Consider the following 26,227-nt stretch of genomic DNA (forward strand, 5'->3'; position numbering starts at 1 on the left):
GTGGTGCCATTTTGCACCCTGATTTTTGTACTTGCTTCACAAAAAACACCCATTTTTTGACACTTAGAAAATGAAAATTATTTTTTTATACAAAAAAGTAGGAAACTCTATTTGGCAACATTGTTTGTAATGTCAATATGAGCCTATGTGTCTAATTTGGGAAGATTATAATAATCTATGCAATGAATATGACCATCACCATGGTCCTTTAAGTTGAAAGCCATTAATGCTCATACATGATAGTCCGTTTTGTGAAGGATTTTTTTTTCAAATTTTTTATATTGAAAGTTTGGTATTTTTCCTCGCAACTAATACACATAAAAGCACTCCATGTGAAAGGATAGCATTTTTTGAAGTTGTATTCTTTTTCTTTCATTTTCCCAAAACGGGGTTAAAATGGTCGACATGGCTATTCATCACAAGGGGTTGAATCTCTCAAAAATCAAGTGGTTCTCCCATATAGTGACTATTTGTGTACCTAAAAACATTTTTTGCTAATTTTTATGAATTAGTTGCAGTTCAAATTTGAATTACTTTCGGGAAATTGACATAAAGTCATTTAAATGTGCGAAAGTAGCTAGAAAACTAGAAAATCCACGAAACATGGGAATTGTGCATAAAATATGGTCGACTTACTGTGATAATTGGAGTGATGCCATTTTGCACCCCGATTTTTGTACTTGCTTCACAAAAAACACCCATTTTTGACACTTAGAAAATGGAAATTGCTTTTTTTTATAAAAAAGTAGGAAACTCTATTTGGCAACATTTTTTGTAAAGTCAAGATGCACCTATGTGTCTAATTTGGGAACATTATAATAAACTATCCAATTAATATGGCCATAACCTTGGTCATTTGAGACTATAAATACTTGGCAAGCCAAAAAGTGTAATTAATATGGCCTGAAATGAAAGGGTTTTCAACACGGAAATTGTCCGACATCCTTTTGCCAAGTGTGACACTCGGTAAAGACCCCTTTTTGCCGAGTGTAGCACTCGGCAAAGCCCTGTTTGCCGAATTTTGTTATTTTACCGAGTGTTTTGTTCACGACACTCGGCAAAGTGCCTATTTGCCGAGTTTTGCGTTTTTGCCGAGTTAAGCACTCGGCAAAGATACTATTGCGAGTGTCCGACATAATGCACTCGGCAAAAAGCCTAACACTCGGCAAAGAGGAAAATTCCAGTAGTGCCATCAGGGGACGAGAGTTGTGCTGGCGTATACCATGTTGAAGCCGAGTCCTCGGTCAGTCTCGTGTCTGGTCTGGTGTTGGGTCACAGTAGAGCACACGGCGACCCTTGCACCAGGAACGCCTCCGCGCCACCCGCCGTGCCCACCATCCGGAGTCATCATCAGAAACCACCTTACTGCCCACCTTCCACCGGGACGGGAGACGAAGACGAGCCGCAGGTGCGCAGCGCGACGACGCCAGATATATCCACGCGTACCAGCTAGGGTCCCACAACCATGGCGCAGAGGCAGGCAGGCTGGGAAGACCGTCCACGGCTACCACGCCCAACGCGCACGCCACGCCACTGGGGAAGATGGAGACAGCACCAACGACCAATGACCAAAGACCGGCAAGACGACTTGCTTGCTGATTTAGCGACGAGGCACCAGCACCAGCACCAGCTATATAAACCCTCTAGTGTATGCACAGACACGCTCACCACCTAGCTGGCTAGTCCTCACAGAAGGAGCAATGACATTGCTCAGCTTCTTCTTGATCCTCTGCTCCCACGCTCTTGCTGTGTCCCCCGCTCCGGGGAGGGGTAGCGACCAACTCGCGCTCCTCTCCTTCAAGTCCACCATTGCGCCCCCGAGAGGGTTGCTGGCTTCATGGAACACCTCCACCCACCACTGCAGCTGGCCAGGCGTTGCTTGCGGGCGGCGGCACCCCGATAGGGTCGTCTCCCTACGCATGGCCTCCTTCAACCTGTCGGGACGCATCTCGCCATTCTTGGGCAACCTCTCCTTTCTCAGGGAGCTTGACCTCGGCGACAACCACCTCGCCGGTCAGATACCCCCGGAGCTCGGCCATCTTGCCAGGCTTCGGCTCCTAAGCCTCAGGGTGAATTCTCTCCAGGGAAGCATTCCTGTGGCTCTTGGAGGATGCACCAACCTCACCACGCTTGACCTAAGTAGAAACCATCTCCAAGGTGAGATCCCGGGCGAGATAGGTTCCAGCTTGAAGAATCTTGTCACTTTGAACCTTTCCAGAAATGATTTGTCAGGACATATCCCTGGCTCGCTGGTGCAATCACCATCCATCCAAACCTTGTCTATGTTTCTCAACAGATTATCTGGTAGGATACCACCTGTTTTGGGCAACCTCTCCAACCTCAAATATCTTCAGGTCGATCACAACGCCCTGTCCGGACCTATCCCGCCGTCTTTGGGCATGTTGCCCAAACTATCTCGGCTCAGCATCGGCTTTAACAACTTGAGTGGAGTGATCCCCAATTCCATTTGGAACATTTCCTCTCTAACACTGCTTTCTGTCCAGGAAAATATGCTTAGTGGAACAATACCTCCAAACGCATTCAGTAATCTTCACCTTCTCCAAGACATATCGTTGGATGCTAACCACTTCCATGGCCCCATCCCAGCTGCAATAGCTAATGCTTCTAATATCGCATTACTTCAGATGTCAGAGAACTTTTTCAGTGGCATCGTTCCTCCCGAGGTTGGAAGCTTTCCGAATCTCTTCCGGATAAATCTCCAACAAAATTTGCTTCGCGCAAAAGAGCCCAAAGATTGGGAATTCATAACCACGTTAACAAATTGCACAGTGTTACAAGTTTTGGGGTTGGGAACCAATAAGTTTGAGGGAGTCCTCCCTGATTCACTTTCCAACCTTTCCACCTCCTTGGTGCAACTCGGCCTTCAAGAGAACAAAATATCAGGAAGCCTCCCTAAAGATATAGGTAACCTCATTAACTTGCAATTTATCATTCTCTATACTAACTCTTTCACCCAAACTCTCCCCTCTTCCTTGAGTAGCCTCAAATTCCTTTCCCTACTCCAAGTATACGAAAATAAAATAAGTGGGTCTATTCCACAGAATATAGGAAATCTTACTGAACTAATTTCTTTGGACCTCAGCATGAATGCCTTTGGTGGTAGGTTACCACGCACACTTGGAAACCTAACAAACTTGTTGACACTAGATCTTTCAAGTAATAACTTTACAGGACCAATACCCAGCGGATTATTCAACATCCCAACACTCTCAGAATATCTTTCTCTATCAAGTAATAACTTGGAGGGATCGCTACCTCATGAAATAGGGAATCTAAAAAATCTAGTAGAATTCCATGCAGAGTCAAACATTTTATCAGGTGAAATCCCGAGCACCATCGGTGGATGTCAACTTCTCCAGCAACTCTACCTCCAAAACAACAAATTTGAAGGTACCATCCCATCAGTCCTTAGTCAAATGAAAGGTCTACAAACTCTAGACATTTCGAGCAACAATTTGTCAGGCCAGATACCTAAATCCTTTGCAGACCTTACCACACTCTATTATCTCAACCTTTCATTCAATAGCCTTTCTGGGGAAGTGCCAATCACTGGTGTTTTTGCAAATTCTTCAGCAATATCAATCCAAGGAAATGGAAACCTTTGTGGCGGTGTACCTAATTTACATTTGGCCCCTTGTTCCTTGCAATTAGCAAAGAAGAAACATAAATTCCCGGTTGCGTGTATGCCTATTTCTATCATTGCAACACTGGTTGTTCTTGCCTTCCTCTACAAGCTTCTTCTTACCTGGCAAAATAAAAGACAAGCAACAATCCTGTCGACAACGTCCATGCAAGGTTACCAACTGATTTCTTATAGTCAGTTGGCGAGGGCAACATATGGTTTCTCGGCAGGGAATTTGCTGGGTTCTGGATCATTTGGGTCTGTGTACAAAGGAGAGTTGGATGGTCATGCTGGAGAAAATTCAAACCTTGTTGCTGTCAAGGTATTAAAACTTCAAACTCCAAAGGCGCCGAAGAGTTTCACTGCCGAATGCAAAGCATTAGGAAATATGCGACACCGCAATCTTCTCAAGATAGTTACAGTTTGCTCAAGCATTGATACCAGAGGGAATGAATTCAAAGCAATTGTGTATGATTTCATGCCTAATGGTAGTCTAGAAGGTTGGCTACATCTTGACACAAGTGACCAAGCAGAGCAAAAGTATTTGAATCTGCATCAAAGAGTGACAATACTACTTGATGTGGCTTATGCCTTGGACTATCTTCACTGCCATGGTCCTGCACCTGTTGTACATTGCGATGTGAAGCCAAGTAATGTGCTCCTAGATGATAATATGGTAGCCCATGTTGGAGATTTTGGTCTTGCTAAGATTCTTAACGAGGGAAGCTCATTTCTCGAGCAGTCCATGAGCTCAATGGGATTTCGAGGGACAATTGGTTATGCTGCCCCAGGTTAGCCCACCTCTTCTATATTTACTCTACTTATTCCGTGCCTAGTTATATAAAGTTTTTAAAACGAATGTAAATATAGAACTCTATGCATCATAAAAACTCTACTTATTCGAACTTGTTATTGTCACAGAGTATGGTGTTGGAAACCCCGTGTCCAAGCATGGAGATATTTACAGTTATGGCATTCTTGTGTTGGAAACAGCCACTGGAAAGAGGCCCACCGATAGCAAATTCAGACAAGGATTGAGCCTTCGTGAGTATGTTGAGCTTGGTCTATGTGATAGTATGATGGAGGTTGTGGACATGCGGCTATCGTTGGATCTTGAGTATGGGCTTCAAACTGTGAATGCTTCTGCATACAAGAGAACGATTGATTGCCTTGTTTCGCTACTTAAACTCGGAATTTCCTGCTCTCAGGAATTGCCGTCAAGTAGAATGCCAACCGGAGATATCGTCAAGGAACTTCATGCCATGAAAGAATCTCTCTCGAGGGAGTAGTGAATATGAAGACAGAAACCATGCTAATGCTAACTGGAATGTTTTATGTGAGAATGATATGTGCATCGATATTGTTGGGCATATTTTTGTTTGGAATTGATTCCTGCATTGGTACTTCAAACAGTTAACATGGAAGTACAACCAATTTTGCGCTTCAATTGCAGCTATTTCCTAATGTTTGCATAAGAGTACGGTCTCTACTATGTTTCAGTTAGAATCGCAACAGCTGAGTTCATAAGTCCCCATTGCATGATTAGTGATGGGTATGGGTTTAGTAGAACTCGTGTTAATATTGTCCATTATTTTACCAGTTACTATTTTTTCCATGTGGCGCGTCTTTGTTTGGTGAGTGGAAAACAATTTGTTATGTTCAGAACAGAATTACGATACTCCTGTCGAGAATATTGTAAACCGATGATGGTTAATAGTTTTGTCAAACCAGTTTATTTTGCTCATGAGCACAGATAAAACAGATTTACTTTTATATGGACTGAGTTGAACCTGCTTTTGCAAAAGCTATCCATGGTAATTTGCAGGTTAGTCCAACGTTTATGCTCGTCCACCCATCTTAAACCAAAGCCGTGTAACCCTCAAGGCTCTACTGAAAGCTTCAGGATTAGGGATACTAAGGCCTCCAAATTCAATCGGGGAGCAAACTTTGTTCCAATTGACAAGACATTTACCACCTGACACTTTATCAGAGCTAGCCCAAAGAGAAGATCTACAAAGCTTGTTCATCTGAGCATCAACTCACTTGGATTGGTTGGTGGCCATCACCTGAAAAGAGGGGATTGCAGAGAAAACATGCCGAACCAACACCACTTTGCTTGCATTTGAGATGAATTGCCCATGATACCTTGATAACTTGGCAAAGCTGTAGAGGATAGCTTGATAGTCATTATTTCTGGAGACCTCTTATTTCTGTGGTGGTGAACGGACAGGGGACATGCCAAGGTAGGTACAGGGAAATGAGGACATGGTGCGCGGGAGATTGTCCAGGGTGGCTGTCAGGTCGATCTCATTGCACTGGATTGGGATGATTCTGGTCTTGGAGAGGTTGGTGCAAAGACCAGTAGATTGACCGAAGATGCGAGAGATTGGAGAACTTAGGTTTGTATCTGCAGGTGTCGGCTTGATGAAGTCGGCAACTTCATCGGTTTAGAGAGAAGATTTATGCAGAATGTTTAGAGATCCCAATGGGGCTAGGCCGCCACTTCTACGAGCTTCATCGAATTTCAAGAAGTTGGAGAAGGAACTCCCAGGAGATGAAATTGAATGCCTTTGATATGTGAGGCTTAACAAGGAGGCTCAGGATATTGCCCTCATGCAGAGATTTTGCAATTCCTTGCACACAGACGAGGTAACCATAGATGCATCTTCCCTTGATGACAACATTCTGGTAGTTCTCAATTAGCTGGGGCATCAGAGGTTGCACTCTATTGGCAAGAAGCTCGGCAACAAGCTTGCCGAAGCTGTGAACAAGGCAAATAGGCCTGAAATCGGCAGTGTGGCGGGCAGCTTCAGACTTAGGAGCAGGATCACCGTGGCTGATTTGATGGCATTGGAGGCTCTGAGAGTTTATAGAATGAAATTTTTGGCAATAACGCATAATATTGATCTTGATCAGAGGCCAACTAACTCTGTAAATATCATTGTAATTACAGCCGATGGGTTGAAATTTGTGGAGAGCACGCATAATTCCGATCTTGATCAGAGGCCAACTAACTAGCTGGGTCCAAAATTAGGAAAGTAATACTCATTTAACCCCTACTGAAAAAAACATAGTAATTGCAGAATTCATTGCAATCATGGATTTTTGTGTGCGTGATATTATTGTAGTTACAGGAATAATTTAGATGGATTCATCGTCCAATTATTGCATACCAGATCAAGGTGTCTACCAAGGCCGTTGAAGCTTTCCATAAGAACTGACTGGCCAAGCGAGCATCTCAGAAAAACCCTACAACGGTGAATATTAACATTAATTGGTGCCATGTTTATAAGTGGTTATCGGAAATCGCAGGGCTCGACCATTCTTTTTCAAATAAAATGTTTACAAATGACTGTAAATCAGATTCAGCACATATTATTAACATCTCTTAATGGCTCCTGCCCAAATATTCTGAGTTTTACAAGAAAGATGCTAAATTTTTACAAATGACTGTAATTCAGATCAAGCACATATTTTTAACATCTCCAGTAGAAATCCTGAATGGTACCTGCCCAAATATATATTCTGAGTTTTACAAGAAAGACACTAAGTAAGAATCCCAGAAAGAAAAGAAAAACCTTTAACAGTGAACGCTAATATTAACTAGAGCCATAATGTATGTTAACAAATGACTGTTATGCAGATAAAGCACATAGCTCAGCTGTTCAGACCGAGTAATCCATGGATGCTCTGCCAAAAATACATTTTGACATGCTAGAAAAGATATTGTAGAATGAAGACTGTTCCGTGACATGGAAAATCACCAAATAAAAATAGTGGCAGCCAATAACACCTTTCTGTTCTTCCTTTCCAAAAAAGAGTCATTATGGGCTAACTTTTTCGGCCATCCAGTCATTGAACTCATCTCCTTCCTGGGTTCTTGTGAACATCAATCTCTGATTACTTTTCAGGTTCACATAATCAACCTGAATATGAAAACCAAGAGTATTGAGCAACACAATAGGGGCATATGAATCTGCAATACATTTAACCAATTTAAGTATAACTGATTCTGTATTTTAAAGTAGGTGCAGATACCGATACAGAAGCGTGAGCATCCGGCACAAGAAAGCTTAACCTAACCTTTTCTGGATCAAGAGTCAGAAGACAATAGGCATCAACTGGGCCAGCTGATGGATCAATATGAACATCCTTAATGTGGTCATCATTTGCGACAGGAACCCCTGGACTTTGTCCTAAGTATTGTGATCTTGACTTCACTGAACTGGCGAACCAAGCTTTCTCTCGTTGCTGTTTGGTAAAACAACCAATGTTGAGCCAAAAGATTATAAAGGAGCACCTGATATCAATGAAAGCAGCGCTGCTACATGTCGTCAAGAAAAGAAAAAACTACTTATATATGTAATAGAACAGTTTGTGCTGCTTCTGAACATCGCCAAAAGCTTTGAAAGGTGAAAGTTGTGGAGACATTAATATAAGGTCAAGCATTTGCTCTTGATGAGACAAGCAAACTCCATGTGTGCAAAAACTATACAAAAGTAAACTACTAGAACAGTTATGTTTGTGCATAACCAAATCTTTCACTACAGCTATCCTTCAGTTTAAAACAAACCTCCACTACACAGAACAGAGCACAGGGAAGAATCTACTCAGCTCTAACCTGGAGCTTGGCAGGATCCAGACTGGAACCATCGATCACATCTATGATACCGCTGATACGGAATTGCTCCCACGAATCAGTGAAATACCAGCATATCTGCAAGAATTCAAGATCAGGCATTTCTCAACAACAAATTGGCACTTGTGTTGATGCTGCTTAAAATTATGACACGCAATTCTGCAAGCTCTTCACATCCTACCTCGCCGAGGGGCCATTCCCTGATCTCCCCAATCTGTTGGTTCGCAAATCGCACATCCAAACCAGCAAGGGAATCAGCGAGCAGCGAGAAAGAACTATGTATATATAGCAACAAGGTTAGAAAGCACGGGGGGAATAGCAGCAGCGACCTTGTTGCTCCGCGCATCCGTATTGATCTGAATCTTGTCGCACTGCTCTTGGAACCCCCTAGCAAGGCCAAAATTCCAGATCAAAACCGGTAAGAAGTGGAGGGGAAAGGCGGGGTACTAGACCAGAGCAGGCGGGCACCTGAACACGACGGTGCGATTCGCCGGCCTGCCGGCGGCGCCCACCGTGGCCTGGAACGATCGAGCGTCCGTTAGGGTATCCAAGGGGAGGGGAACGGGGGATATGGTATGGGAGCTTACGAGCTGGAAGAAGGTGGAGTGCTTGAGGTGCGCGTTGGCGTCCAGCGCTCGCTGCAGCAGCGCCCTCCATGGGCTCGATAGCGCCGACGCGGCGGCGCCACCGCCGGCCATCTCTGCCAGTCGCCGCCGCAGCCGCGCTGTGTTCACTTCGCTGGGCCGGGGATGTCGCTTCCTGATGCTGTGCGGGGAGATGGGCACGGATTAACGGTTAGGATCGCATCGCCTGAGCTATGTCCCGTGGGCCCGGCAGGTCAGTGACAGGGAACGAGCCATAAGAAATTCTGTGTGCGATCAATAAAGTGACGAATCATCGTCAGGTTACAAATTACCGCGTCTGTTTCAAAAAAAAAGTTTTAGGTTCGTCTTAAACCAAAGTTGCTAGTATAATTTACGGCACCAAATACACATCATAAAGCTAGAAAAACGATCTTATATTATGGGATGAAGGGAGTAGATGTTAATATATTTTTCTATAAACATGGTCAAACTTAAACAAATTTGACTTAGAACAAAGCCAGAATTTCAATTATTTTGGAACAGGGGTAATAATTAACTAAGAGTTCAACTCTTTTTTATGGAAATTAAGAAGTCAAATTAGATAAAGATATTTGTCTGTTGATACTCATAGCCCTAGATTTATGTTTTAAATCATTTTGTACATTCACAAATCGTAGTGTTTAGAGCAACTCTAGCAGAGTCATCATTGACAAAAAAAAATACACTAGCAGAGTCGTCATCTTGTCAGGGATCGCCATAATTTATCGAGTGCCATCCATATCTGGCCTCTCAGTCGTCATCTTGTCAAGGATCGCCATAATTTATCGAGTGCCATCCATATCTGGCCTCTCAGTCGTCATCTTGTCAGGATTGCCATAATTTATCGAGTGCCATTCATATCTGGCCTCTCGGATGTCATATATGACATCTCAGGGCTGCCTTTTCGAGTGCGCTCCATATTGCACTTACGTGTGAGGCGAAAGAAACTTTACATCTCCCATCTTAGGTGAGATGGCAGTAAGGTTGGGAAAAAGTATATTTTATTGACGAGTGACTCACACAATAATGAAGGCTGCCAATATAGTGATTCTGACTTTGCACTTGCGTTAGCGGCCTCCATAATTCAATATGAAGTACGCTTCATATGAATATGGAGATGGAGGCTGTCAATATGACAACTCTGCTAGAGTTGCTCTTAAAGAATGACTATGTAGTGTTGACATGTAAACGGCCCATTTAGGACAAAAACCATTAAAAATATGGCTTTCCCATAAACAAAGCTACGATTTGAACATACCTCAGCTATGAAATACTACATTTAAATTATCTTCTTGGGGTTTTTTGTACGGACAACAAGTTTTTTCTTCTAAATACTACATGAACCCAACTCGGATATCCAGAAGCCAGTATTGATCCGAGCTACTTCATATATGAAATTATTGAGATTCGATCGAACTAGACAAGTTGTTTGCCTTTAAGGAGGATGTATGAAAGAGTAAAGTGGCTATAAAAGTTAGAGTATTTATGTGGTTGGTTCTTAGAAGAAGAAAAAAGTGTATTAACTAGAGATGTGCCGCTTCATAGGAGAAGGGTAGCAGGGTAGGTAATGTGAAATGTTTATTGTAGTGCAAATGAAAATGTTGATCAGTTAACTTTGGTTCATCGTAGTTTTGACGAGCTTCCTAGCTGGTGCAATAATTACAATTTGGGATCTAGGGGGGAGGGGTGATGAGAATTAGGAAGAGCAATGCTATGGGGACGACAAAGTTTGGACGACTCATGAACGACGATTAAATCGAGCCGACGAATCTCAAGCACAGCTGAGCAGTGGCCGCTGGATCCTTTGGTCGTGCACTTATCGTCCACACACTGTCGTGTGTGGAGCAGTTTCGAATTAGGAATTTTAGTTTTCATTGGTGTAGCTGCTATGATTTGGACTGTATGGGAAAACTCATAATGATGCATGTTTTAGGAATATTCACCCATCCAATCCTACTAGCTCAGTTTTTGCTAGTTCTCATTACATGTATTTTTGAGTTAATTTTTAGAAAGCAAATCTTCAGAAATGCAGTGATGCGGCGGAGGGCTTCTACTTTGACCGGCACTAAGGCGTTCCATAGGAGAATGGGATGGGGGCCTCTTAGGGCATGTTCAATGCTAGACGCCTAATCAGGCGCTTGATTAGGAATAAAAAAGGATTTTTCTCCTAGCGCCTCGCTTGGAGTCCAGGCATGCAACGCTGGGAGCGAGCGTACGGGCGCCATGCGCAAAAAATAAAATGGGCAGCTCGTTTAGCGCCGGACGACTCTTATGGCATCGATGCTAACAAAATTTCGGGATTTGAACGGGATTAGGAGGAAACGGCCAGGATCCTGACCCTGGCGCCTGGCGTTAGCGCCTGCATTGTAGGACGTTTTTTCGTTCGGCTGGGGCTGCGCCTACGCAAATTTTGGGCTTGGAGGGGGGATTTTTCCGGCCGTCTCCACCCCCAAGCATCTCTGCACCTCGACGAGGAGGACGCGTGGCGATAGCTCGGAGGTCCACGAGCGCGTGGCGCGTAGCGAGGAAGCGGACGGGCCGGTGACGATGTCGAGGAGGCCCCAGGGCAGAGGAGGAGGTCCAGGCCGCCGTCCTTGTGCCGGAGCGACGCCATGAAGAACATGAAGAAGAAGAGGAGCAAGAGGTCCAGGCTCTCCGCCGCGCTGCGGGAGCTCAGGCTGGCGGCCAAGGCGAGGGACAAGAAGGGACTCCTTCAGATTCTCGTCACTGGACACCGCACCAGGGCAGCAGTCTTGGTGGCCAGCTGGCTGTAGAGCCCGGCGCCGCCGTCCTCCATGATCTGGAAAGCGAGCGTGACGACGAGCTCCCCGCCCTTGGCCTTGCCGGCGAGCAGGAACGCCATCTGCCACTGCCGGACGCGCTCCCCTTGCTGCCTCTTCTCCGTGGACTCCTTCACGAGGGCGCTCAAGTCCACCGTGCTCTGGCCAAGGTCCAGCTCCGGCGCGTCCACGGCGACCACGGACAACAGGAACGGGCGGGGCTCAAACTTCGTCGGTGGCTTGCCGGCGCCCCCGCCGCTGCAGTAGACGTGGCACCGGACGAATAGCGTCTCCTCGAAGTCCGCCGCGCCCTGCTGCACGCGGGACGGCATGATCTGCACGGCGCCCTCGCGCGACTCCTTCTTGCGCACGGCCACGGCGAGGCGGAGCCCGTCCATGGACGACGGGAGGCCCTGTGCCGCCGCCACCTCGACGGAGAAGAGGCAGCCGAGGCGGGTCATGCCGATGCGCGACAGCGCACGCATGGTAGCGCTCGGGACGGCGCGGGCCATCTGTTGCTGCACCTATGCGGCCTGGTTGTGCGGCCGACCGAAAATATAAAATAGCACAGCTGCACCCGGACCCTCTCTATCTAGCCATCCATTCTGCGCATCGCGATTCGTGCAAATACATTTTTTTTGTTTCTCTCACATAAAACATATTTTGAAGTTTAAATCTAAAAATTTATTTTTTGTATATTTATATTTGACAAAAAAAATCTGAGAGATTTATCCTAGATTCTAGATGGAAAACTTTGCCACGCTGCAAAGGTTTGAACTTCAAGACATCTTTTATGTGAGAGAAATAAAAAAAGAAATTTTCATACGAAAAGTTAGTTGTGTTGCACAGATCTTAAAGCAATATTGGACAACCAGGATACCAGGGCCGGGGTGCAGCTGTTCTAAAAATCCACGTCCTGCGGCCGACTGTGACGGGAGACCGGGGCAGAGGAGGAGGTCCAGGCCGCCGTCATCCTCCTCCTCCCCCGCCTTCGTCGCGGTCGCACTAGCATCACCGGCCTGCGGCTCGTCTTCCTCCTTCACAGCGCCCCGGGCCTCGCCCTTCTCGGCTGCAGCGGCGCCCACTGCTGCCGCCGGCTGATCCGCGGGGGAGGCGGAGCTGGAGAACGCGGGGCGAAGGAGCGGCGAGGCAGGGGGCTTGGAGAGGCGGGAGAGAGCGGGGGCGGACGCGGAGGCGAGGCGGCGGAGGTGGTGGTTGGCCGCCATGGCGTGCGGGGGAGGCCGGGACAGAGGAGGAGTAGGAGGCACCGGTGGTGGCGGAGCGGTGGAAGGTGGGCGGCGGGGTGGGGTAGGTGGAAAGAGAGGAGAGAGAGGGGTTTGCACGTGAAAAGGTAGCGCCAGTGCCCCTAGCTCGGGCCCAGCGCGTTGGGTTTCCCATGGGAGCGCCGGCCGAAACTTTCGTCAAATCTGGCGAAAAAGGAGGTGTTGGGTGCATGGCTGGGACGATTTTTTACAACCGGCGCAAAAAAGGTGGTCCTGGGGAGGGCTGTTGGGGGGCTAGTGGAGATGCTCTTATCCTCATAATAGAGAGTACTATGACATTTTTAGTTGCTGATCATGCTCATCTTGTTTTGAAGCCGTTTCTGGGTCTTTGAGCACCGATGCTTGTATGTTCTTCATCTCCGCTTTGTTTTTTGCTCTAGTTTCCCCCCCTCTGTGTATGAGGTTGTTACCTCCTACTGTACCTAAATATAGGATGTTTTTACAGTTGTAAAAACGTCTTACATTAGTTTATAGAGGGTGTATTTATCAATTTCAGAAATGGAACTGGGAGCGGCGCTCCATTCCTTGAAAAGAAAAAGTAAACGAGGTCCAGATTCGGCCGTCAAATCGTGGGTTCATTTCGCGGTTGTGTCATGTCTGTGTGGCAGTTTATAGCCCGACGGCGACGATCAGACAGGACCTCCACTGTACTAGTGCTGGAGTCGTGCAAAAAGGCAGGATGACACATAGTGCCACACCTCAACTGTTGTTATCCGCAACGCAGCTTTTCTCTCCTCGCCAATGCCGGCCGATTGCAGACATCCTGCCTGACTTTTTACGTTACCATGTGCCTGACCGCTGTAAGTTCTTTCCATGAGAACGTCATGGCACACGACAGCGATCTAACACGTGCTACGCCTCGAGATATCGCTGGCACGGCCATTGGGCTTGCTTGTGTCACCCGTGAGGCAGGCTCAGGCGGCAACGAGTGGACATGCATGTTTGTGCACAGTTTTCCTCTTCTTCTTCCCTTCCACACGTACGTACTCTTACTTGGACACGCACGCGTATTTATTTTTATTTTTCCACAGTGAAGTGAAGTGTAATAGCACCAGAGTAGAAAAGAGTAGAGCTGCATGGGGTTGAAAGGCCCTTCACGTCATGGCTCATGCATGGGCTCATGACACTTCACGTCGCCGGCAATGCCTGGACCAAAGCAACAACGGGAACCTCTTCCATATATATAGCGCGAGCGCGTTGCACCGACCCATCACCGTCCGTCCATCCCGGCCGGCAGCGACGCCGGCGACCACGGGAAGCAAGCGGCGGCGTACCCGAGGCCGAGAGGCGACGACAGGAGCCAGCAGCCCCCAGGTGGCGCCTGCCTGCCACCCCGAGGCGTCGCTCGCTGCACTTGTGAAGATTGGCTGGACAGGACAGACAAGCTTTCCTCCGGCCCGGCCGACAGGAGCCATCGGGGAGGTCAGGATATTCACGCTCGCTCGCCGTCAGAATCAGAATCCCTCCCTCCCTCCGTCCTTTCCCCCAGACTCAACGCAGGCTGGCACGGCACGTTCAGAAACGACGGGGCATCCCTCCATCCATCCCTCCATCCATGCAAGTCCACTGTTGGACGAAAAGAGGCAATGCCGGCCGGCCGCATCGAGTCGAGATCGACGATGCAATCTAGTATCATTTCACATCCACTCACACTTCTGCAGCATGGCAATGGCATGGGCAACTTCATGGTCGCCCAATCCTGCCTGTCAGATCGAACCACCGCGCGCATGCATGGAGAGGTCGTTATTAAGCACGCCATCCAGGGCCGGCCGCATGGGCGCCGGTGATGAGCCGGCCGGCTGACATAATAAACCGGAGAGTACACGTACGTGCCCACTCCATGGCTGCCCACGGCCATGGCCATATGGCCGTGCTTTGGCGCCGTTGCTCGCTTTCACTGCACATCTCATCTCATCTCATGGGCTGCACGGCAAGTAGTACTCTGCATCTCTGAAGATTTTACAGTGGCTGCTGTGCTGTTGCCTCGACGACCTTACTTACCTTTGCCCGACAGGAGCCATGGGGAAGTTGAGGATATTCACGCTCGCCCACACACTCGTCCGTCAGAAACTCATAATCAGAATCCGTCCGTCCTTTCCCCAGACTGACACGGCACGTACAGCACAACGCCATCCGTCCATCCATCCAAGTCGACTGTTGGACGAGAGGGAGAAGTGGCAATGCCTGCCGGCCGCATCGAGATCGATGACTCTCTGTCTGTCTGTCTGTCTGATTCAACTTCACTCTCATCGACCGATCGGCCGCATGGCCGTGGCATGGGCGCCATCATGCTCTTGAGCAGATGGGTAAGTGCAAGTGATCCTGTCTGTCAGAGAACCCGTCGTGCCATGCCATGCCATGGCATGGCAGAGAGATTTTTTAGCACTGCGGCCGTGGACTGGACAGTGGATGACCTGACCGGCCGGCATAAACGGGGAAGAGTGTGTGCTTCATGGCGGCACAGCCGTGCCCATGCTTTGTCGCCGCCCGCCGTTGCTAGTAGCTTTTACTGCACAGATCTACCGGCCCACGTAAACAGGTGCGGATTTAGTCTCCCTTTTTTCCTGTTTGGCTTGGCTTGAGGTGCTTCGTCCGGCCTTGCCCGGACAAATCAGGCCGGTGCGTCCAATGGGCCGATCCATCTGGTCCGTCTTCATAACGGTCGGCATACATGCCAGCACATAAAAAAATCGCCTCTCTCGGCCATAGTTGATGCATCTCGGCCGTAGTTCATGCCGGCATACAAAATGATTGCGTCTCGGCCATAGCTCATTCATTCATCTATCTCGAGCATCTCGTTTTGCTTCTTGAACCAAACCCTTTTTCTTAGGGACACCTTACTCAGGTCAGCCATCATGATCTTCATTTCCTTCGAGATCCGCGTGAGCTTCACCTCGTTTTCTTTCGTCCGGGCGTAGCTCTACTCCGATCTCGAGCTTCTTCTTTTGAATGCCAAAGAAGGTCTTCATTTGCTCCTCTTTCTCTTGGCGCTTCCTCTCCTCCCTCGTTTCCTTTTGGGTCATGAACCCCTTCAAAGTTTCCTGCAACGCGAGTGTTGAAGCATGATGCTTGTCGTCAAACTTGGAGTTGGTCTTCCCCTTCGGCCGCTTCTCACCTTCACTTGGTTTAACAACCGCCGCCGGCCCCCCACCTTTCTTTTGTGCGGCATATTGCTCCTTAAACTTCGGGCACTCACAAATCATCGTCCAACAATGGGTCATGGTGAATGACTTGTACCCATGTTGGGTCTTGAAAGTCTCCAAAGATTGGGGGGGTTTTAATTTTTTTGCCACCAATTACTTTGCACTTTGACAATTTGCCACTTTTTACATTGTAATTGATCTGTTGCCACTCTTTACACTAGACTTTGATTTTTTGCCCTTTGTGAGACGGGTCCCGCATGTAATGACCAAAACACCCATGCTCCGAGATTGACCAGGAACGGGAGAGGAGCTCTCGGTCGCTCGCCTTATCCCCTTCCTCTCGCCGGTAGCAACGCCATGAGACGGCTAAGGCTACTCTCGACGGTCGACGCCCTTGGTTGTCCCCGGCGGCTACATCCCGGCGACGTGAGTCCTCTCTGTCCCGCTCCCCCTCCCGAGGCGACTACATCCCGGCGTGTGCTCTGCTGCCGGCCACCGCGTTGCCGTGATGTGCGCTGCCGCTGCTGCTTCTGCTCCGCAGCCGGCGCCTTACACCACGGAGCGGACGGGTTGACCCTTCCTTTTGCCGCCTCGCACATCAGCAACTCGTCCATGGTGTGGAAGCCGACGCCGTGCTCTACTCCGTCCACCTGCTTGTGCAGGTCATCCTGCGCGGTCCTCGATCCGCACAGCCGCCGCCTCCGTACAGGTCGTCCCCGAGCCGCATGGCCGCTGCCTCTGTGTAGGTCTCCAGTAGCAAGGGCCGCCGGCCTCGTACGGCTGCTGCTCCGCGACGGGTCGTCCAGATGTACAAGTACCACGGATTGACAGCATCACGCATCCTGCAACTTTCTTTGCTTTTCTTTTTTTGACGTTCTCAGAGCCTGCATCTTCCATCTCTTCCTTGCATGGACGGATTCATCATTTTGAACATCTAGTTTAGCACATCAATTTGGACAATGATTGATCAATTACTTACATTGTTCCCTCGCCGCTGCTCCCTTTCCTAGCCGCTGCCGCTCCTTTCGCTTTTGCTGCTTGCCGCTGTTGGTCGTCTACAGCACTAGGTGCAGCACAGCCCCAGTGGCCACGCTCGTGTGCGCTTCTCCCAGCAACCTCCTATCACATTCTCCCGTGTGCTCGTGTGCGACTGGGAGCCAGCTCATTCTGGGCAAAGGGGAGGGCGACACCTCTTCTACCACCTGGGGACGCGCCGGCCTCCTTGGTGGCACGGGTTTGGCCATCCTCCGTGTCAGGGTGGCGGGGAGCAGCACGAGCAGCAAGGGAGGCGGGGAGCAGCATGGCTGTGCAACTGATGGCATGTGATACTCCGGCGGCGGCCATCAGCAGAGGGGGCGGCGGCGGTGAACGAGTTCATCCCCTCCCATCCCCATTTGATTTCAATCAGTGAATGGGCTGGATGCACCGGTCAAACTAGCACAAAGGGTAGTTTCGTCCACTGTTTTGTGTATAAATTATGTTAATCATTTACAGGTATTGTTTTTGTGTGAAAAAGTGGCAAAATATCAAGGTCCAATGTAAAGAGTGGCAATAGATCAATTACAATGTAAAGAGTGGCAAATTATCAAAGTGCAAAGTAAGTGGTGGTGAAAAATCAAAAACCCCGCACACATATGGACAAGGGAAGGAATTGTATATCATGTCTTTGACGCCTAGGCCACTCACGGGGCGGCTGGGATGTTCTTAAGGGAGGCACCAAACTTGTTGCACTCCAATTGGATGAAAGCCCGTCTCTTTGCGATCGACATGTCTCCACGGTTACTCTTAAACTTGCAGGGCTCAAACTTCCTACGTTCATGGAAGTATGTATGAACCCTCCTCCAAAACATTGTGCCTTTTCTCGACGCCCGTCTTGGGATCTTGTCCAATTTCCATCCATGCTTTGAAACTTGTCCTCATCTTGTGTGTATCCTCCCGTTTGGATGCTTTGCTGCCGCCTCCTTTGTGCATTTACTTGGTGAGAGAGCTCCTCATGGAACAATGGCTCCTCGTCGATGTCCACACCATCTTCTTTCCCTTTGTTGCTCCGGCCGTCGGTGTCTTCTTGCCCGTGGACGTCTGTGTCTTCTTGCCCTTCGGCGTACTCGGCGTTCCCGTCTTGGTTTTGGGTCTCGTTGCCATCGTACACTTAGGCCACCCTCAGATCATGTCCTCCATGAATTCATTGTAGTAGGCCGGGTCTTCATGAGCCGCCGTCGGGGTCGGTGGTTCATCGAACAAGTTGTGGGCATTGGAAAGTTGCCCATAGGGATCTCCCGCGGACGCTTGCTTTGCATCCCGGTGGACTGGCCGGCCACAGGTGTGGCATTGAGGTCGAGGGCCGCCACCAGGGGGAATGTTTGTGCGAGTTCACTCACTTCCGGCGAGCCGCCCCAAGGTGACTCGGAGAAGCGGGACGCGCCCGGGTCGTGTTGAGGAAGGAACACGTACGTCGGCGGCGTTCTCGACGTGCACGACGACTGCGGGTGGGCAGCCGACGAGCGCATGCTGGCCGCGGCCGCATCGACAATGGCGAGAATGGTCGGCTCACCACAGAACCCAACATGAGGAGGACCTGCTGCGTGGCCTTGGCAATGATGGCATCGTTCTCCGTAATGGTGGCATGGTGCCGCACGGCTTCGGCTACAGCGAATGTCGCCGCACAGCTTCGGCTACGACGACTGTCGCAACGGCCTCTTTTTTGTCTGCCGCGACCTTCCACTAGCCAGCCCTCTTTGCCGACTCAGCCGTTGTCTCCTCCGGAGTGCGCACCTTCTCCGGCTTCTTCTTTGGGTGCATGGCGCGGGTGGCCACGTCGTTCCCGTGGCGGTCGTGGAGGAGGTGGCTGCGGGGTTTGACGCGTCGACTATGGCGCGAGGGCGGGAGGGTTTAGGAAGAGAGAAGGGGAAAATGAGCTGGTTGTCCACCAATGAGTGGGACGGGGTGAGGACAAGTGAAGGCATCGCGGGAGTCACACCAACTTAATCCCGGCATAATTTGGACCTAAAAGCATCATGGCGGACAAAAAATGGACACATGTCCGTTTACGTCGCCGCATTGGGCCACGTTTTTTGTTCGCGCACCCAAACAGACGAGGGTGGATGAAATAGGTTGTCCGCATTCGGCCACGTTTTTTGTTCGCGCACCCAAACAGACGAGGGCGGATGAAATAGGTTGTCGCATTGAAGTTGGCCTAAGGGAAGTACTACTAGCAAACATTGGAACCACTTGGCAATCACACACACACACACACGGCCTAAGGAGGTGACAGCGGGGTTTGGCGCGTCGAGCATGGCGCGAGGGCGGAAGAGTTTTGGTAGAGAGGAGGGAAATGGGGTGGTTGTGCCACCGATGAACGGGTCAAGTGGAGGACAAGTGGGGGCGTCACGGACTCGCGGTCGTTCGCGCCAACACTAAACTGGCTCAAATTTAGGCCAAAAATGCGTCGCGGGAATAAAAAAGAACAGACATATGTCCGTTAGTGTCGCCTTGTTGGTTGTCCACGCCGACCCAAACCGAAAAAATGAGTTTTCGCATAGTTGGCCTATCTGAAAACCACTTGGCGATGACACACGCACACACCCAGAGAGACTTGCTCTTGGTTCAGAGCTGGAGGTAAAGGTCTGAAGTTTTCCGAGGTGCAAACTGCACGGGCAAGAAAGTACTAGTGGTAACTGGAAAGGCCAGTTTCACCTTGCTGAAGTCAGGATATCATCACTGCCAAATAATAAGTGAGAGAGGGGCATGGCAAGGCAATGCAGGAGGTAAAAAGGTCAAGATCTGAGCACTCACTCACCCAGCCAGCTTTAATCAATCAAAGGTATTGAGAAGGAGACAGGCAAGCATGAGTGAGTGAGAGATAGATGAGCCCCATACCATACCATAACCATACCCAGGCTCAGGCTGGTCCCTGGAGTTAGGGATCCCATCAGAGGAGACCCAACTGCAACTGCACCATCCCTATCCATCCATCATCATCATCTAGAGGAGGAGGGTGAGAGAGGTCCCCCCCACACCCACCTGACCATGTCCACCACACCTCACCAGCACACTGAAATGGAGGCGTCAATGTGCACAGTACAACACCATTAAACTCACTCACACAACAACATGTAACAACAAATGAAATGAATCCAATATGTGCACTCCATCCTCAAGATCCAACCCTAGCTAGCTCCCCGCTCGCCCGCGTCGATCGACTGGTCGACCGGGGCGAGGGGAGTCGAAACTGGCCAAAACATATGTTCACCGTCTCCTATATATTTACGGAGGGCTCCAGAACAACGCAAAGAAACAGCATCAAGAGGTCTCGGTTGCCCAGACCCCGCCACAAGGTTGCATAATTCAGCGAAGGAAGGCGGTCCGCCTTCTTCCCAAGGGGGCCTGCTGCTACAAGGGCGTCGACGCTGGCGGGATCTTGGAGGACCACCCGGGCTACATACAACTTATGGTCCACAAGCATGTTAGCACAAGAAACCAGCCATGTGACGCTTTGTACCGCAACAGTATATCTGGACGAGCGTCAAGCTCGGGCCAGCCAGGCTTCCCGAGGCGGGGCATCAAAGCATTCGCCGTGAAGTCGAGACGCGCCGCGCTTCTGGGAAACCCACTGATGAAGCAATGCCGAGAAGACGCGATGTCAAACCTGCACCGGCAGGCCATAGTTCTGGAATGACCTGATGTGGCCGTCCCAGCTTGCGGTGACTATGACCTGGCCCCAGGCATGTGTGGCTGCATTCTGGCAAGACGCCTTCAGGAACTTGTACTGAGATTTACGCAACATAGACGCCGTCGCGGAGTTGGATGCCAAGTGCTCCTCCGGCCATGTGGCTGACCCCCTTGGCGCAGACTCTGCAAGGAACGCCCTGCTAAGAGTGAAGTTGCCCGATGGTAACCGGAACATGTTGTCGTCTTCAAGGCAATCTTCAGTCTGGCAGCGTGATGTGCTGCTGTCCTGTATGTCGCAGAGGTCGCCCGAGACTTCCTGCCGCAAAGAAGGGATGTTGCAGGCCAGTGAAATAGAGTTCCTTGACTGTGAGGCGTTCCATGGTATGGCGATGGAGACATCGTTGCTGAAAAAACGCTCGTATGACCACACTGTCTTCACGCGGCTTGTGACTGGGGCAAGTTGGTTCGCATGATTCCACATGTAGATACGGGAGTCGTCACTAGCAGAGATTATGTGATCTCCGTCTGGGGTAAATGATGCGGCAACCTGGCTTGAACTTTGTAATCCTGAGAAGAGGAGATAGAAATGTGAACTTCAGGGCCACGAATAATATGAATTAACCCAAGACAAGAAGATGGTGTCAGTACCTTTGTAGTTGGAAATTACATGAACCCCGTCAAGAATGCGAACTTGTGAGTCACCAGATGTTACCATCAACTTCTTTGGATCAGATGGGCAGTACTGTCAACACAAGTTTTGAAGAAGAAGGCAATGTAAGAATCACTTGTAACAATGAGTAGATCCCAAGTCTGTATCACCAAAAAAAAAAAAAAATCTTGTGCAGCCAACAGATCTTAAGACAGTACCTGGAAACCAACTATTCTTTTAAGCGGAGACTTCTTTCTGCCATTCAGAGAGACCTGAGATTCCAGTTCTAGACGATTTTCTGTGTAAAAAAGGAAAATACATTAGAATTAAGATACTGATATGATTTTGCAAACATTGAACACTTCAGCATATTTAAAAAGGAACATCAGATAAGAAATTAAGATTCTTTGTGTTCCACAAAATCGATCGGGTTAACAGTTAACCATTTGCTGCCTTACTAGCAAGTACAATTATTTTCACTATACTGCCTTTTCCAGGTATCCTAAACACTGAGTTGATGGTATCACAATTTAAGTACTAAAAATGAACTCCTAACACAACGATGATAAATGTAAGGTGTCATGTGTTCTCCAAGATCTTTATATAAGCAGGACAACATAATTACACCAAAGGAGCATTATAAATTCTGTGATTCTATTTTACCAAATAATACTTTGCGTACTGTTCACTCATTGACAGTACAGGAATACCCACATTCAGAAATATAGAGTTTTAACTAGAATTTTCATTATTTTTTTCCATTTCAATCTTAGAAGTTGGAATTCCACTCCCGCCAAAACAGAAGCCACTGTTGTATTACATCAAAATGGCAATGATCCTATTAAGTAATATATTGTCGACAGCACATGCCACCTATTCAACGCCAAATATACAGAGTATTTCTTTTGTTTCCATAATTTTCCAACTGTTGGATGCCTATATTTAATATCCGTTAACGGCACATTCTTGTTTATTCATCAGGACAAAAAGGAGCGTAGACAGGGAAAATCAAGGGAACAACTGTTCGATTAGCGTAGATGAAAATCTCTGAGCGCTATCTTCTTTCTAATAAAACCCAAGGAAACTACATCCATAAGCTCAAACAGGATGACCTGCGTAGCAACTAGAGGATAGCAACAATCCTGCTTTCGCTATTTTTATAGCGAGGACAAAATGAGGTATCCCTATCATTACTAATGTGCATATACATCTTGGATGTCCTCGTGAAAGCAAGCGATATTGACATATTAACAAACAAATGAGGATGTCGACTGAAGCTACTATTTCCAAAATCATTAGTTCGCCAATCATCAGGAAGTACAACTCAAATCTCACAAACAAACCAACTCATGATTACCTGATGCATCGTAGTAGCGGCAATTTCCTGTTATGGTCCCAACCACTACCCCCTGAATGAAACCAGCAGTAATATAAGCATCTCAGTGAATCAACAAATAGCCGCTTGGTAAAAACAGGCTAGTACAAGGATATTCAAGCGAACCTTTCCATCAGGCCGGTAACAGACTGCGGTTATTATCTCTTTGCTATTAGCCCAGTCTACGACTAGGCATTTACGGACATCCCAAATGCGAACCAATCCATCGATGCAACCGCTGATAAAATAATTGTCACTCGTAGGGTGAAACTGAACGCATGTCACTGCATAATAGACAACAAACTTGATGTCAGCATCATATGGTGAGGAGCGGCAGGCTGCGGAAACATTAGTTCAGGGGAGAAGGGTTTACCGTAGTTATTGTGGTAGAAAACCTTGAGACAACTATTGCACCCGACCCGCCACAGTCGAGCAGTTTTATCCATAGATGCAGAGATCAAGTCCTGCACAAAACCAAGCGAAGGCAGATGTTTTAGTAGATGAGCATAACAACATCTGTAGTAGATCCTTCAGGTACATGGAAACACACTGTCTGGACTGCAACTCACCCCATTTTTGGACCATGAGAGATCCAAGATGGCATCATCATGCCCATAGAATTCATGCACAGGGACCTGAGACAGCGCAAAGGTCCGGTGAGGGATCACAACACAGGCCGGATCTGCTTGCCCCTTTGAACTCTTGTCCTGTTTGCTCTTGGTCCCTTCGCTGGAGTTGACAGGAGCCAGTTCAGAGTTCTCATTGACAGTGAAGAAGACGCATGACGGATCGTCCTCGGCGAAGTCGAGCTCGTCGGGCCTCTCGCCCTCCACCACGCGCCACACCCGCACCACGCCGTCCTCGCCACCGGTGGCCAGGTACTGCCCGTCGGAGCTGAACTTCATGGCCACAATGGCGCCCTTGTGCGCCCTGATCTCCTGGCCCTTGTACACCGCTGACAATTCCTTTGACCGCTTCTTGTATGGCCTGACCTTGACCCTGTCAACGGCCTTCCCGGGCTTCCCGGCGCAGCTCCGGCAGGAGCTGGATGAGGTGGAATTCGCCTCGTCGTCGTCCTCGGCGTCGACGACGCAGGCGCCGATGCCCAGCCTCCTCCGGCGCCTCGCCCTCCCCGCGGCGGACTTCTCAGGGGTGGAGGGCTCGTCCGAGGAGTCGTCCACCCGGCGCATCATCTCGCGGATGAACGGGGAGGAGCCGGAGATCCTCTCGAATTCCGCGGCGGTGACGGTCCGGTTGGAGCGGCGCTCCCTGAGGCTCCGGAAGCTGCCATCCTTGCCCAGCTCGTGGACGACGAAGACCGTGCCGTCGTCCAGGTTCTTGAACACGCACTCCAGGCCGTCCTCGCCGCCGCCGCCGCTTAGGCCGGGCGCCCCCGCCTCCTCCTCCCCCGCAGCCCCGCGCGCGAGACGAGGGGCGGGCGAGGCCGGCTCCGCGCCGGGGCTGCCCAGGACGACGATCTCCTCGCCGGCGCGGGGCCTCGAGCGCGGCCCCGATTCTCCCGGATCCAGGAGGCCCAGGGAGCGGACGAACCGCTCGCGGCGCTCCTCGACGCTGAAGGGGCCCGTGGCCCAGACCTCGAGCAGGGCCCCGCCGCAGAGCAAAACGCCGTCGCCGTCGCCGGCGCTGCTGTGGCGGCCGGAGCTCGCCGGCGAGGCGACGGAGGGCGGCGAGATGGCCTCCCTGGAGTCGAAGAACTCCTCCTCGCCCGCGTCCGCGTCCAGCGAGCACGCCCGCGCCATGGGCACGCCCACACGACCAAGCCTCGGCGCCACCACCAGTTCACCACCACCACCACGCCGTTCCCCAAAAGGACCGAGCTTTAGCGGAGCGGAGGCGCGGCGGCCGGGCGGCGAATCCGGCAGCGGATCTCGCGGCGCTGGCTCCCGGATCTCGGTGGACTCCGTCCGTCCGTCCGCCCGCAGCCCGCTCCTTTATGGCGCGCCCACTGCGTGGCAGCCTCTGCCTGCCACCGCCCCCTTTCTCTCTCTCCTGTGGCGTTGGGCACGGACGGATGATGCAGTGGCAGTGGTACTACCCCGCCGCTGGCTCGCTGTGCTACCTCTCGTGGGGCGGCTCGGGGTCGGGTGTCAACAAGGAGCGGAAGGGAACCAACCAAGCATCCACCACGCCACGGCACCCAAAGCAAGCAGAGCGAGCAGTAGACTAGAGTGGGCGGACGGAGGAGGGGAGCGGCAATAAAAGGCCACGATAGCTAGCACAGGAGCGAGCGACGGAGGTAGGGGAGGGGACCTTCATCTCAATCGGTTGGGGTCGGGGACGGGATCCATCCATCCCAGCCGGCCCGGTAAAAGCCGCACCCACCACAACGGGACCGACGGCTGGCCGCTTCCCCTCCTGCCTCCTTCCCCTCTCCTCCCTATCACCTTTTCTTCCTCCATGTTTACTATTTTTATGTTTCTATATTCTACTAGCAATATTTCTATGATGGTGAATAATTGTCTAATTCAGTTTTTTTTTTGGGATTTTGAGGATGGTTAGGTGGCCTGTCTCTTGACTTTTCAATTCAAGAGGAGGTTTCAGAGGCCAAGTCTCGTGTTTGTTTGTTTGTTTCTCTTCTGCTAAGCCATGACGGGTTAGAAGTTCCGCGTCGTTTTCGGCCATCCCGTGACGATGATGTGTGCGGAATGACATTTTGTAGTAATGGTATTTTTAGTGTGGCGTGGACCGTGGAAGACCCGGGGAATAGCGGCAACGATGGAGAGTCTAACGCTTCCAAGACTAGGAGCGTGCGTTGGTGTGTCATTTATATTATGTGTCGCCTTATGTCTGACCGGTCATCCATCGAATTGACTATGTACATTCATTTCTCCTGATTGTATAGTGGAGGCGGAATTGATGGCCATGAATCGATACTACGGATAGAAGTAAAATCCCAAATTAATGCCATGTATATAGAGGGTGGTGTGGGCCGTCGAAAACTCGGAGAATGGCAATAACACTAAAGGTTAATGTGCCCGCAACCCGCAACAGAACCGAGGGCTGAGCTTGACGCCTCCCCATTCACCTTTTCTTGCTCCATGGAGCATTTCATTTCAACGTTTATGGGCATTTCAGTGATGAATAGTCGCTGAATTCTTTTCTTTCTTTTGCCTGAGAATAGTCGTCCAATTCGTTTTTATTTGGGATTGCAAGATGGTTAGGTGACTCGTCTCTTGACTTTTCAAGAGGTTATAGAGGCCAAGTCCCGTGTTTGTTCCTCTAAGCTATGACGGTTATAAGATGCACGTTGTTTTCGTTGATCCCATCATGATGATGCGCGCAAAACGACGTTTGGTAGTAATGGTTTTAAGCGTGGCATGGACTATCGAAGACCCAGAGACTAGTGGCTAATGGTTGCAAGACCACAAGCGTGTGTTAATGTATTGTTTTATATTATATGGCT

The 26,227-nt window shown here is 49.5% G+C and overlaps 5 protein-coding genes across 10 annotated transcripts; 1 reads left to right on the forward strand and 4 right to left on the reverse strand.

The window, feature by feature from the left end:
* Positions 1 to 1,593: 1,593 nt before the first annotated feature.
* On the forward strand, positions 1,594 to 5,960 carry LOC101669850 (receptor kinase-like protein Xa21). The gene is made up of 2 exons (XM_044521198.1): positions 1,594 to 4,434; positions 4,565 to 5,960. The coding sequence occupies exons 1-2, from the start codon at positions 1,701 to 1,703 to the stop codon at positions 4,930 to 4,932; spliced, it is 3,102 nt and encodes a 1,033-aa protein (XP_044377133.1). The 5' UTR covers positions 1,594 to 1,700; the 3' UTR covers positions 4,933 to 5,960.
* Positions 5,961 to 6,706: 746 nt separating this feature from the next.
* Positions 6,707 to 9,082, reverse strand: LOC123099070 (pyridoxine/pyridoxamine 5'-phosphate oxidase 2). Of its 6 annotated transcripts, none has more exons than XR_006448077.1 (8): positions 8,870 to 9,082; positions 8,751 to 8,800; positions 8,612 to 8,669; positions 8,464 to 8,496; positions 8,265 to 8,360; positions 7,727 to 7,894; positions 7,437 to 7,619; positions 6,707 to 6,892 (listed from the first exon to the last, which is right to left on the reverse strand). XR_006448077.1 is itself a non-coding variant. In XM_044521200.1 (8 exons), exons 1-7 carry the CDS (start codon positions 8,978 to 8,980, stop codon positions 7,468 to 7,470), a joined length of 618 nt encoding a protein of 205 aa, XP_044377135.1. In that variant the 5' UTR covers positions 8,981 to 9,082; the 3' UTR covers positions 6,707 to 6,892; positions 7,437 to 7,467. The 6 variants fall into 6 exon arrangements, 4 of the variants coding, with proteins under 4 accessions (XP_044377135.1, XP_044377136.1, XP_044377134.1 ...); XM_044521200.1 differs by having other exon boundaries at positions 7,437 to 7,569; XM_044521201.1 differs by lacking the exon at positions 6,707 to 6,892 and adding an exon at positions 6,997 to 7,151 and having other exon boundaries at positions 7,437 to 7,569.
* Positions 9,083 to 10,949: 1,867 nt separating this feature from the next.
* Positions 10,950 to 12,197, reverse strand: LOC123097176 (protein PLASTID MOVEMENT IMPAIRED 1-like). Its single transcript, XM_044518909.1, has one exon. The coding sequence runs from the start codon at positions 12,195 to 12,197 to the stop codon at positions 11,619 to 11,621; it is 579 nt and encodes a 192-aa protein (XP_044374844.1). The 3' UTR covers positions 10,950 to 11,618.
* A 221-nt stretch (positions 12,198 to 12,418) lies between these two features.
* On the reverse strand, positions 12,419 to 12,911 carry LOC123097177 (uncharacterized). Its single transcript, XM_044518910.1, has 2 exons — positions 12,566 to 12,911; positions 12,419 to 12,447 (listed from the first exon to the last, which is right to left on the reverse strand). Exons 1-2 carry the CDS (start codon positions 12,909 to 12,911, stop codon positions 12,419 to 12,421), a joined length of 375 nt encoding a protein of 124 aa, XP_044374845.1.
* Positions 12,912 to 20,224: 7,313 nt separating this feature from the next.
* LOC123099072 (uncharacterized) lies at positions 20,225 to 25,130 on the reverse strand. The gene is made up of 7 exons (XM_044521203.1): positions 23,373 to 25,130; positions 23,177 to 23,267; positions 22,930 to 23,087; positions 22,786 to 22,837; positions 21,647 to 21,726; positions 21,428 to 21,521; positions 20,225 to 21,346 (listed from the first exon to the last, which is right to left on the reverse strand). The coding sequence occupies exons 1-7, from the start codon at positions 24,561 to 24,563 to the stop codon at positions 20,751 to 20,753; spliced, it is 2,262 nt and encodes a 753-aa protein (XP_044377138.1). The 5' UTR covers positions 24,564 to 25,130; the 3' UTR covers positions 20,225 to 20,750.
* Between the last annotated feature and the right edge of the window lie 1,097 nt (positions 25,131 to 26,227).

Source organism: Triticum aestivum, chromosome 4D (genome assembly GCF_018294505.1).
Source record: "Triticum aestivum cultivar Chinese Spring chromosome 4D, IWGSC CS RefSeq v2.1, whole genome shotgun sequence".
Classification (NCBI taxonomy): Eukaryota; Viridiplantae; Streptophyta; class Magnoliopsida; order Poales; family Poaceae; genus Triticum; species Triticum aestivum.

Bases quoted from the DNA above. Each gene is read 5' to 3' on its own strand.
- LOC101669850 (XM_044521198.1), top strand. From the start codon at position 1,701: ATGACATTGCTCAGCTTCTTCTTGATCCTCTGCTCCCACGCTCTTGCT. The intron at 4,435-4,564 runs GTTAGCCCACCT...TTATTGTCACAG, and splicing joins AATTGGTTATGCTGCCCCAG to AGTATGGTGTTGGAAACCCC.
- LOC123099070 (XM_044521200.1), bottom strand. From the start codon at position 8,980: ATGGCCGGCGGTGGCGCCGCCGCGTCGGCGCTATCGAGCCCATGGAGG. The intron at 8,361-8,463 runs GTAGGATGTGAA...GAATTCTTGCAG, and splicing joins GGGAATGGCCCCTCGGCGAG to ATATGCTGGTATTTCACTGA. The intron at 7,570-7,726 runs GTTAGGTTAAGC...TTTCATATTCAG, and splicing joins TGACTCTTGATCCAGAAAAG to GTTGATTATGTGAACCTGAA.
- LOC123097176 (XM_044518909.1), bottom strand. From the start codon at position 12,197: ATGGCCCGCGCCGTCCCGAGCGCTACCATGCGTGCGCTGTCGCGCATC.
- LOC123097177 (XM_044518910.1), bottom strand. From the start codon at position 12,911: ATGGCGGCCAACCACCACCTCCGCCGCCTCGCCTCCGCGTCCGCCCCC. The intron at 12,448-12,565 runs GTATCCTGGTTG...AAACCTTTGCAG, and splicing joins ACAGCTGCACCCCGGCCCTG to CGTGGCAAAGTTTTCCATCT.
- LOC123099072 (XM_044521203.1), bottom strand. From the start codon at position 24,563: ATGGCGCGGGCGTGCTCGCTGGACGCGGACGCGGGCGAGGAGGAGTTC. The intron at 21,522-21,646 runs GTACTGTCTTAA...TTGTGTTGACAG, and splicing joins AAAGAATAGTTGGTTTCCAG to TACTGCCCATCTGATCCAAA. The intron at 21,347-21,427 runs GTACTGACACCA...TCCTCTTCTCAG, and splicing joins TGTAATTTCCAACTACAAAG to GATTACAAAGTTCAAGCCAG.